Source organism: Acipenser ruthenus, chromosome 12 (genome assembly GCF_902713425.1).
Source record: "Acipenser ruthenus chromosome 12, fAciRut3.2 maternal haplotype, whole genome shotgun sequence".
Classification (NCBI taxonomy): domain Eukaryota; kingdom Metazoa; phylum Chordata; class Actinopteri; order Acipenseriformes; family Acipenseridae; genus Acipenser; species Acipenser ruthenus.
In genome coordinates, this window is record NC_081200.1 from 9,009,762 (window position 1) to 9,022,297 (window position 12,536).

Sequence of the window (12,536 nt, forward strand, 5' to 3'; positions counted from 1 at the left end):
ACGCAGTGAATTTTTGTAAGATTAATAAAGTAATACAAAAAATTCTAAGGCTGGAGTTTAAGAAAAATAAATAAATTCGTTAATTTACCCAATTAATCTTTTAATTTATTTTTTTGCGATTAAGGTCCCTGACATTACTTTATTTCCGAATTATAACTACCATCTTCTTATTTATTTTATACATTGACCACCGACCTAGTAAATATACACATATACCGGTTATTTTATATATTTACCGATTTTACATATGTACCGTAACACACACACACACACACACACACACACACTGGTTTGCAGAAATATTCACCCCCTACCAATAATGTCACAATTTGTTGAATTACAAATAATGCATGCAGTTTTTCAAACAAAACTTTTTTTTTGTCAAAGCTGTAGTGGTTAAACTGAACCCTGTTATATGAGGAGGCGGTTAAATGTCGGCGCGAACCTGGGACCTCTCACACTAAAGCATAGCGCCGATACCGCTGTATCAAACAGCCGACTCCTTTGCAAGGAGTGTATATATCGGGCTTCTGTCTTCATGTGAGAGGTCCCAGGTTCGCGGTTTGCATAAAAAATGTTCTTAAAATATCTAAACATTTTTACCGGTACTGTATTCTCAACTTAGTTTTACGCAATATGTACCTAAAACAGCACCATAATTTTGTTTCAACTTTAACGAACAGTTCTTTTCAAATTTGTAATCTCTCTTGCATGATCTCTGGAGTTAATTCATTTTAGGAAATGGATGCGAAGATAAAAACCAAACGATATGGCTAATATACAAAGTATTGTATTAATTATGCCCAGCCTATTAATATTAATGCTGACGTTTTTATAAGGCAGTTCTATTTAAAAAAAAAAAAAAAAAAAAAAATCTCCAGGTGATTTAAACTAATTTCCATAAGGTTTGTCCTGTTGTACTCCAGAAAAGTCGAAAATCAAACCAATATCTTGTTTGTTCTTTTCCATTCCATAGGAAGCAGCATTGCAAGGTAGGGGTTTCTCTCTATGGCAACCTCATATCCAAACACATCAGATCGCAAACAGCAAGAGCCATGTCACCAGCCTGAACCTCTGTAATGCAGCAATCCAAGAATAATGACAATACTGTATACAAAGTGGGGCTGGTTACAAACACACAGGTAATAACTCGCATTGAGCTACAGATACCATTTATTGAAAGAAAAATAGGTTTACACTGTATTCCCATGTAAAAGCACACAAGGGTGCAAAAGTGAAAGAAATAATAATACAACACAAATCAACATGGACATTAAAGTACATAGGGCAAGTCTAAAGGTATTGATATTTCATGCATCACAATTACCTGTGGTTTTATATTGGTACTACTGCACAAGGGTTCAACTATTTACTGCAATGTGGTGAAATGTAAAACAGTGAGATAATATACAATGCTTTATTTTTAACCATAAAATGCAATCATTATATATATTTAAAGTGTATTAATAAAATCAGTGCAGAGGGGGAGAAATGGGTCCACAGCCATCTGAAACATCCCCCACAATAACAATAGCACAAACCACAAGAGTTTCAAACATTATATATTCTTCACAAATACTATTCAAGTGCTTTGTACATTTTCATATAGTGCAGTGTCCTTGTGTCTTAGTGAATTGATTACTTTCTTATTTGTGTCTTCTATTTTACAAGTTGACATATTCTATATACCACTAAAAGAATCTGCAAATAAATTTAGGAATATTTACACCAAAAGCATGCTTAGTTAAACGTCCTTAGGAAGTTACTTAATGTAAAAAAAAATAAAATAAAATAATAGTAATAAAAATATTTGCATACATACAAAACAAAATAGTTTTAATGTCTCTGCCCTGACAATTCCTATTTGTACTTTTTGGAGTTTTTCCAGTGCTTGGACCAAGTGCGGAAAGAACATAAACGTTGCAGGTCTTTTACACTTCAAAACAAAGAAATGCCTTTTAAAAGAAGTTGCTTATTTTTGGAAGTGCAGCGAGACTCCTAGCGTCTGAACCACATCCAGCTATTGATCAGCCAAAAAGCCACGGTGATGGAGTACATGACCATTTCCCTTTTGCCGCGTTCTTTGTTGTCTTCTTCTAGGTGCTGAAGACGACGATTTAGTTTAATGATCTGAAAACAACATGTAAAAACATTAATTAATGTCTCAGACATATACTATATGAATTCCAATTCTTTTCAATTGTAGAGTCTTACTCCTACATTTCTCATTGATGGTAGGCTAGGGATCTTCTCTTTCTTTACTCAGGATTATGTTGTATTGTCTTTTGTGAAAACGTATATTCTAAATTACAATTGTAACTACCTTTTGCCAAATTGGAAATACAAATAATCTCCTACATAGGGTTACCATATGACTCCATGTATACTGGGACAGTTCAGACTTTTCAACTCACAATGCTATCCATTCTGGTATGTTTTACCTGTCTCAGGTACCTTTCACAGCATGTGTACACTTACCAGAATGCACTGGGGTGTGAGCTGAAAAGCCTGAAATGTCCTAGTATACATGGAGTAACATGATAACCCTATTCCTACATTATATTCTGACACTTGCTTAATGCAATCCCAATGGCAATTTCAAAGCACGATTACTGACGCTATGCACGGAAAGTTTATACATGTTTGCTCGTGCTTTTGAGTAAATGACATGATTTCACTACCTGTCTTCGTAATGAAGTAGCATCCACAACTGTCAAATCATCCGAAGTCCCTTCCAATGTTGAATCTAAAGCTGAAAGGCCACTTCTGTAGAAAAACAAAAGATTAAAGTCAATATTCTAAAAATTAATGAATGACAGGATAACTTCCAACAAGCTAACAAGGCTGAGACGATTTTACATTTTGGATTATATACATATATAATCTTAAATGTATTTAAGATAGTCTTTTTTATTTTTTTTACAAATATTCTGAGTTTCCAGGTTTCAAAATTGCAGTATAAACTATGTCTGCTACAGCCAGCAGTAAATGAGCTGTTTAAATTGAAATACAAGACACACATATCACAAGCCAGCACACTGATTAGGGTAATATGACCACTGACCTATGTTACCAAAGATGCAATTAATACAGATACCTTAGTCCAAAGCAGACAGATAACTGAACTACTTTAATCCTACAATGATGCGGCTGTGAAACAGGAAACAAAAGGTCACGGAGTGCTGGAAATGACACTGTGCATTTACCTGGAGTCGTGCACAGGGTTAGAGGAAGTGGCAGAAGCTGACCCTCCACGCAACACTGGTCTACTGAAGATTGTAGGTGAGAGACACAAGGATAGGAATGAGGAAATACAAGAAAGAAACAGAAGTAGCAATCCTAGAGACAGGAAGAGTATGGTGACTTCTATTGAATTATATTGCAAATGCAATATAATTCCTTATATTTACTGGGACACAAGACAACAATCTGACCTTACATAAGCTTCCTTCATTTTTGTAAATAAAAAAGGCAAAGAATCAGAGGGTTCTGATAAACTGTGTATTTTCTTTAACTTAAAACAATTTTAAATATATACATCACTTGTAGTAAGATTAACCACTCCCACGGCTCTGTATTATTATTATTATTTGTTTATTTAGCAGACGCCTTTATCCAAGGCGACTTAGAGAGACTAGGCTGTGTGAACTATGCATCAGCTCCAGGGTCACTTACAACTACGTCTCACCCGAAAGACAGAGCACAAGGAGATTAAGTGATTTGCTCAGGGTCACATAATGAGTCAGTGGCTGAGGTGGGATTTGAACCGGGGACCTTCTGGTTACAAGCCCCTTTATTTAAACACTGGACCACACAGCCTCCTCCTGTATTATTCTTAGAAACAAATATCCAGTATACGAAGCTAGGCCTTTACACAGTACAAATAAACAGTCAGGACACCACATCTCCTATTGTTACAGGAAATAGATTTAGTTCAGGCTTGGCTATGGAACATACAGATAATTTCTTCATATGAAAGAACACTGTACTCAATAATGCATTCTTTAGGTCTTAAATTCATGTGGTATGTCAAGAGACCACCTGATAAATAACTTTCCAATGTTTAAAATGCCATAGCAGCACAAAATGAAACTGCAATCCCACCATAGATCGTGCAGTCTTTGAATAATCTGAGCAGACCTTATTAATGATACTTATACATGTTATTATATTGCAAAGTCATCAAATTAGCAATATAACTACATAATATATTTATATAAAATGACTATTCAGTATTAATAGATGCAAGCTGCATGTCTTGTGAGTGAAAAATGTATAGCAAGTAGTACATGTATTCATTTTGAATCATAACTAGGACATGTCACACCAAGAGAGTACAACTAAAAATAGGACTGCACACTCAATTAACACAGAGCAAGCATGTCCACATTTTACAATTTTGTGTAACTTGATAAATATGCACAATTGTTTTCCTTCAATAGACTATACATTACAAATTACTTAGTAAAACAAATAGAGGCAGACTTTATAAATGTGAAGTGTGGACAAAAAAATGCGCTACTGAATTAAAGACAGAATTGCATTATTTAATGCATGCAATGGAAAAAAAAAGCCAACACCAAGTATAACACCACCCTATGGTTCAAAGGACACCACACTACACATGGCTGGAGCCTCTAGGAGCCAATCACCTTCTGTGGTTTTCATCCAGCACTTCCATGACCTGTTGGTAAGCCCTACGGGTTGTGGACTGGATTAGAGACAAAACACCACGAGCGGAGTAAAGGTTTCGTCCATCGTCCGCAGAAGTAAGAGGAGGATAGAGACGAGGCTGAATCAAGAGAGACGGTGCCACACTGTCCATGTGTGCACACCCAAGCAAGAGGAAAAACATGGAAGTCAGAGCAAGACACACCCCCATACCTCAAGGTAAACAATCCAGTTTTTCAAGCCAATCAGTTTCAGCTTTACATTTTCTAATTCATATTTAAACATATGTGAAATATCTAATTAAATTCCCTACAGGGCTGATCAATATCTGTGAATCCAAGAATCCAATCTGACACGAACAATCGCAACCAACAGAATAAGTCAAACTGAAACATTCAGATTGCCTTTAAACAGTTTTACAGTTTTTCGTTTATGGTAAATGCTAAACATTGAATTGTTCAGTATTGTAACCAACAGGGACTCCCATACTTATTGGCCATTACATACCAACTCAACCAGAGCCGTTGCCTGACCGTCTCAAATTTTGCCTGAGGGTTTTTGGGCCCGCCGAGTTCAGAAATGCTAATCATTTTTTTTAAATCATTGTGAAGAAAATCTCGCTCCCCGTTCCAGTTCACGCCCGCAATAATTTTTTATTTGATAATTACCAGGGATCCTAGTTTTCTGCAGTAATGAAATTCTCCAATAAAAAAAAAAAAGAAAAATCTGCGTTATTCCACGAGTAAAATAAAAGGGCTAAAAATGTGTTTTCCTGCCACATCATAAGACACACAAACAGTACTATTGGGTAACAGTTAAAGGAAGTATTTATTGTTGTTCTTGTTACACTTGTTGTGTCTCTTTATGTTGTATTTTAGTTTATATTCTTGAACTGTAACCTTGTATTACAGTCTAACATGTGAAAGTCGCTTTGGATAAATGCGTCTGCTAAATAAATAAAATAAAAATGGTTATACTTGCAAATTCTAAGCAAGTTACATGCTTACCAGCACCATTAATCAACAAAACAAACTTTTTTTTTACTTCAAATATTACAAATAGTTCCCTGTTGATAAATAAATAAATAAATGTTATTAGGTGTGAGATGATACACCAAGTTCACTATATGATACACATCACGATACACGAGCCACGATACGTATCGCGATACTAATGAAAAACTTGACGGACTTCAAAATAATTATGATTTCAATTCTATAGACACAGATTCAGTTCAAAATAAAATTATATTTATTTCCCACAAAGTAGTAAACCACTAGTTTGAATTTAAAAACAAAGCAGTATGTCAATTAGAGTTCCTGGGATATCCATTTTAGCTGAATTAACCAAATCTCCTTACCACATTTCTGAGAAAGGAAAAAAATACTAAGCAATGTGTTTGATAACTATTAAAGAAAAATATATAGCATTCCTGATTCCACTGAGGTGTATCGTATCGTGTTGTAAAGTATTGCAATGCAGATGTTTAAGATCCTTTCCTTTTTGCGTAGTTATATACTTGTCACGAGAACTGAGATTTTTAGTTTGATTCCAGTAGGAGGAGATGTGAAATTCTAGTGACACCGGAAGCTGTTAACCCCTCACGTTCCTTAAGTTTACCATGGTAATCTATTTTTTGTGTTTTCTATCAGTTTGTAGTTTTTAAAAACACACTTAAGTGAGGTGTTTGGTAGTTTCCAATGTGTCACTGTAACAAAGAAATTGAGTTCCACACGCAAGTTCATAACCCCTCAGCTCCAAACTAGTGCCACTGGAAGCACACCCTGTCACCTTTTACTCTAGATCTAACCCCAGACAATGCAATGGAGAATAACACCAATTCGGTTAGGACTATGTGGTACTTTAGCCTCACCAAAGTGGCCATAAGCAACGCTTGAATGCATGACAAATACAATTTCAAAAATCCACGATACCAAAATGTTTTGCTTGATTCATGTAGATCTCATCAACATCTATCCAAAAATATCTTTGGGTGACTTTTTGGAGCACCCCCCATGGGCGTTGTTTCGGCCTAAACTTGGTAGAAATACCAAAAATGTGATATTTCAAATGGGGTTAATGACCAGCATGGGGGGGCCTTGAAATCAAAAGTGTTTCACAAAATTTGGAAGAGTGGTCCGTAAGGTTCTTACAGCAACACTAACATTTTAGGACCTGCATCCCCTACACGGTAAAGTGTTGGGCTGAAGTTCGAATAAAACTCGTCACTTACCCCTCGTCTGGCAACTTGCCAAAAGTGAGTTAGGTGCTCCTGGTATTTTTTTCTCAAAAGCCCTATTCACTACAATTAAAATGAGGTGCTACTTATGATGGTAGCATCTAAGTTGAGTCCAGGGTGATTTTTCTGGTCAGGGTCACAGCTCGATGGGGCATCTCAGCAGGCCCGAAAACCCACAGGTGAATTTTTCTAGCAAAATCTGAGACGGTCAGGCAACAAAATGCCCCTTTTCTGGTTGCGTTGGCTTGGAATGACCCTAATGCACAGTTGCTAAAATAAAGCTAAAACAGCATAAATGCAAACCATTAGTGCAACAAACTACTAAGCAACCGCAAAGAAACTCACCAACTCCAGGTCTGTGAATGACATTAATGAAAGCACAGAATAGACAGAGGAAAAGCAGAAGGAGTAAAGAACAGAGACACAATAACGAGGTTTAAAAGGAGGAATGGTGCGTTGATGCCTTACTCACATGGAGTCATTTCGGACCATCTGGCCATTCTGACGAATAGCGTTTTCACTCATAGAGCGTTCCCTCTTCACGCGACCCTGAGTTCGCACCTATGGGAAAAGACAGCAGATGAAACTGGGGCACACGATGCACACACCCCTCCCTGCATATTCCGTGAGATAGGCTTATTAAGAGCATGCCAAGAATAGACAAATGTGTGTAAAAAAAGTAAAAGAGAAAAAAATATAATTAATAGGGTTTCTTTCAATGATCTACTTTAATGACAGGGCCATTATTAGCTGGTATTACCATCTGGGAATAAAAACTGAAAACTAGTCATCCATTTTAGAGAAGCTGTGTGCTTGAGAGCTTGAGAGATCATGCAAACATCATGCTCCCGACAAAAACCCAACAACAATGCAAAAGCAAGAAAGCCTGTAAGACAGCATTACCTCCTCAATACATGCCTCTTCATTCTGAGGGGTCTGAGTCACGGATCGCTCCAAATCCAGAAAATCCAAAGGTCTCTCAGTGAGAGTGAGAACCCGAGGCGGTGTTTTCAACGCTAGTGATTCTAAGGGAGTAGACTGAATCAGGTCAAGATCTCTTGGTCTGGAATACTGGCCATCTTCATGGTCACCTATCAAAAAATAACACAGATTTGTAAAGCTTCTCCATATACAGCACATTACAGCTCAGATATAAAAAGACTGTATTCTACCTTGAATAACATTCAATTGTACTGGTATAAATTCAGGTTTGACTTTTAAGTAAATACCTGACACTACAATCCTCTCAGGAACTTGCATCATGGCATTACGATAGTGTGTGTCCCCTGAACCGCCCTGGCGTGCCTCACCACCTGATGAAGCTATTTTGAGTTTCTCTGGGATCCTCATGCTCTGGCTAATGCCTGCTGTGTAGTCAATCTCGTACTGGATGCGATTGATTTCTGCCATTTCTGCAGTTGGAGAGGGGAATGCTGCTCCGTTCATTGGGCTGAAATAAAAAACAAGTTAAAAGTGAAATTATTTGTATCGCGTTTACCATAATGTTACTACCGTTTGGGTCGCTGCATTGTTGTTGTTAAATTAAAGGATGGTGGGTATTTGCAAGACACCGTTCTGAAGCACTAGCAGGTACAGATACTCCTTGTAATCTTGTAATCAGTGACTGCACAGTGTACGTTTTCTAAAAGTCAGCATGTTCACAGATAGCCTGCATGCACGCAAAAGCGCAGCCAATATATAGTACCTTGACTTGAATGTACCGACATAATTTAAGAACCAGCCAGGCTCCAAGCTGGCACCAAGCAGCCTGAAGACATTCTCAACAGAAGCAGTACCTGTGCTGGTTACTGCATCAAACCCCACTAGTCCAGAGATAATATCCTAGTAATTCTGTATTACTGCAAACAAATAATTAGGTTTCCTTAAATGAAAAAAAAAAAAAGTCTTAAAGAACAATGCCTACTTTAACTCACCTTTCGTTAATCAATTTGGTCTGAACAAAAACACTTCAAACTTCTATAAGGCAAAAGATAACCTCATGCAATTGAAATGTTTACTTTATTGTCACAATTCTGGGGTGGAGATCCTCAAACTTTACAGACAGCAAAGTAATACCAACCAAAGCAATTAATTTTGCAACAACCGTTTCTGGAAGACACGCAAAAGTGGGTGCTTTAGAAAACTAGTGTTCAAGTGCAGTCATGGGTGATCCTCGTGAAACCACATCAAAAACAAAATCGAATCATGAGCGTTAGGTATGTGAATTGCTGCATTCCACATCTGATAAAGCACAAGGCTATTAGATTACAATAAAAAACCTTACGAAAAATACGATTAGTGATCAATTGCCTTAATTTCGATTTTACCTGCTTGTTTACAGTGCATAAATAGTTTGACGAGATTATAAAAGCAATGTTAATAATTTGTGACAACAGTTGAATCTTCATCTCGCCTCTCTTGATTGGCCCATAGTGGTAGAAACAAGATCACGGAAGAACGTGAATTAAAGATGTCAATTACAATACAACGAGATTTACAATAGCCTCACGCCAGTCCCGAATAATACCCCGCACCGCTCTCCAGCCATTCAGTTTACTAAAATATATATATATATTTTTTAAAAATCACACAATACAGCGGCTGTAGCCAGTAAAGAGAGCGAGGCCTCACTCATTGAGCCAGACCAAATGCAATGTTTACTTCCACTTACCCGTAGCGAAGCAGTGAAGATTAATTAATATGGGTTCAGTATTTGCTTTGATTGAACAGAACCCTGGAACGATATTTTCTGTTACACAGGAAGCCCAGCATCCCAATATTAACGCTAATAAACAGAGGAGACACTGACCCCTGGCCTAATGTCGCTACTTTCGCGGAATGAGATGAGCGGCGGAGCTGAAGAAAAAGGAAGGAACCCCAACTGAGCAGCTGTATGTAATACTAGATTGAGCCTCTAGAGGCACCGTCCAAAAGCTTTTAAAAGTTTTTCGGAGTCCTGTGAGATAAAGTGCAGTTAAAATTGCATAATCTATAATATCTTTGGTTGTGTTGTTTGTCGTTGTAAAAAATCCAGCAGAGTTAACTAAATTTTAGTCTATTTGTCTGCCCTTCCTGTGCAGATGCACAGTGTGTGAAGGTAACCCTGCTAAACATGATGTGCATTTTCTACCTTTCTGATGCTAAGTCCATTTAATTGTCAATAAGGTGCATTACAGGTAGCCCAGCTGTAGGACAGGTAATGTAGAAATATGCCAGTATGTAAAAGTATATCACCATGACTGTACACCAGGGGTGTCAAACTCAGTCCCTGGAGGGTCTAATAATTGGTCTAATTATTTGATTAATTGGACACATTTAACACTTCTCTTCAGGCCTCAAAATGTTTCATAGGTAGTGTACCTTGAATCAAGTGCATTTTTTAAACCATCAAATTCAACAAATAATTAGATAAGTTATGTTAATTGAGAGCTTAACTTGGAATGAAAACCAGAAGACCCTGCGGCCCTCGAGGACTGGAGTTTGACACCCCAGCTGTACACTATGTGCAGATAGGCAATAATGATGTGTGTTATACATAAGAATTTACCAACAAGAGGAAGCAATTCGGCCCATCTATCTAAGCTTGTCTGGTTCCCAAAAGTTCAAAACTTTGTCAAGTTGGGTCTTAAATGATCCAGGTTATTCAGCCTCAAAATAGATATACAGGTTCCTCTATCCAGATTTCAACATAATGGGATAAAATTGTGTTACAGTTTACCACACCTCATTTTAATTATATGTCATGGCTCCAAATATGCCTGCAGTTTGCTATGGTGGACGTTTTAGTGTAGGAAACCTGTCTATTGTATGGAATTTCTTGCATAAGCTACTAGAGTTAATTGTGTTTATCTACTGTATTGTTAAGTACTTCAATCCATTCAAGATTCAATAAATGCATTGCTTGTGCCTTCTTGTGGCACAGATCAGATATTGACAGTAAGTAAACCTACAGTATGTGCGTATAGTGCAAGTGTTTTCACCTTTTAACACAATTAACTAAAAAGGGGCAGATCTTACTATCACCAGCCTAACATTTATAACCCTTTATGTTTGCAATCCTTATTTCACTGTATTTAGATTCTATTAAGTATTGTTAGTAAGTTTGGAAACCCCAGTTTCATTATTAAAGAGATGAAGAGCATTTGGATCCACCACTGTGTTTAAATCATTAAATCAGCCTCCAATGTGTGTTTGAATATATTTGCTCTCTTGATTAGTTTCTTGGGTATGCTAATCATGCGAAGTACAATGATCTGTGAATAAATTATTGGCCAATGTTATATATTCATAATGTATCTGTTGGGTGCACATAAAATGGACTGTACTTTTTGGGGGGATGAAATCAAACAGCTTAGTACAACAAATTGAGCATATTTAATAGACATTTCATAACATGTTTCCATACATAAATAAGTTTGTACAAAAGTCTTCTTGGTGCTATACACTCAGCTTATAAACAGTTCCAAGGTATAATGCAGGCCAATGAACTAAGGTTAGTTAATTTCAGTTTTATTGGTTACCCAGACCCAAATATAAAATTAACCATTAATACTGGTTCACATTAGTTCTGGAAATCAGTTATCTAGCAAGGATGTGACAGTGCAAGTAAACAGTTTTAGTACCAATTCAGTAGTTTATAGTATTTGAATCAAGTGCAAGTACATCAATACAGATTTGAAAGTTTAAAAACTTAAGTTGAAAGATGACAGATCTGAATATGGTTTATTTAGATTTCCAGAAAGCTTTTGACAAAGTCCCACATAAAAGATGAATTCTCAAACTGAACGCAGTAGGGATTCAAGGAAATGCATGCACATGGATTAGCACATGGAGTGGTTAACATGTAGAAAACAGGAAGTACTGATTATAGGAGAAACCTCAAAATGGAGCGAGGTAACCAGTGGTGTACCACAGGGATCAGTATTGGGTCCTCTGCTATTCCTAATCCACATTATTGATTTAGATTCTGGTATAGTAAGCAAACTTGTTAAATTTGCAGACAACACAAAAATAGGAGGAGTGGCAAACACTGTTGCAGCAGCAAAGGTCATTCAAAATGATCTAGACAGCATTCAGAACTGGGCAGACACATGGCAAATGACATTTAATAGAGAAAAGTGTAAGGTACTGACGCAGGCAATAAAAATGTGCATTATAAATATCATATGGAAGATCCTGAAATTGAAGAAGGAATCTATGAAAAATACCGAGGGGTTTATGTTGACTCAGAAATGTCTTCATCTAGACAATGTGGGGAAGCTATAAAAAAGGCCAACAAGATGCTCGGATATATTGTGAAAAGTGTTGAATTTAAATCAAGGGAAGTAATGTTAAAACTTTACAATGCATTAGTAAGACCTCATCTAGAATATTGTGTTCAGTTCTGGTCACCTCGTTACAAAAAGGATATTGCTGCTGTAGAAAGAGTGCAAGAAGAGCGACCAGAATTATCCTGGGTTTAAAAGGCATGTCGTATGCAGACAGGCTAAAAGAATTTAATCTATTCAGTCTTGAACAAAGAAGACTACACAGTGATCTGATTCAAGCATTCAAAATTCTAAAAAGTATTGATAATATCGACCCAGGGGACTTTTTCAACCTGAAAAAGAAACAAGGACCACTGGTC

The 12,536-nt window shown here is 36.9% G+C and overlaps 1 protein-coding gene across 7 annotated transcripts; it reads right to left on the minus strand.

Annotated features, from left to right (window-relative positions):
* Positions 1-1,155: 1,155 nt before the first annotated feature.
* On the minus strand, positions 1,156-10,165 carry LOC117417049 (mitochondrial fission factor-like). 7 transcript variants are annotated; one of them, XM_034028735.3, is made up of 8 exons: positions 9,582-10,165; positions 8,140-8,360; positions 7,814-8,001; positions 7,383-7,471; positions 4,653-4,817; positions 3,207-3,266; positions 2,682-2,766; positions 1,156-2,130 (listed from the first exon to the last, which is right to left on the minus strand). In XM_034028735.3, the coding sequence occupies exons 2-8, from the start codon at positions 8,354-8,356 to the stop codon at positions 1,999-2,001; spliced, it is 936 nt and encodes a 311-aa protein (XP_033884626.1). In that variant the 5' UTR covers positions 8,357-8,360; positions 9,582-10,165; the 3' UTR covers positions 1,156-1,998. The 7 variants fall into 7 exon arrangements, with proteins under 7 accessions (XP_033884626.1, XP_033884625.1, XP_058890468.1 ...); XM_034028734.3 differs by having other exon boundaries at positions 3,207-3,269; positions 9,582-10,164; XM_059034485.1 differs by lacking the exon at positions 9,582-10,165 and adding an exon at positions 9,238-9,530 and having other exon boundaries at positions 3,207-3,269.
* Between the last annotated feature and the right edge of the window lie 2,371 nt (positions 10,166-12,536).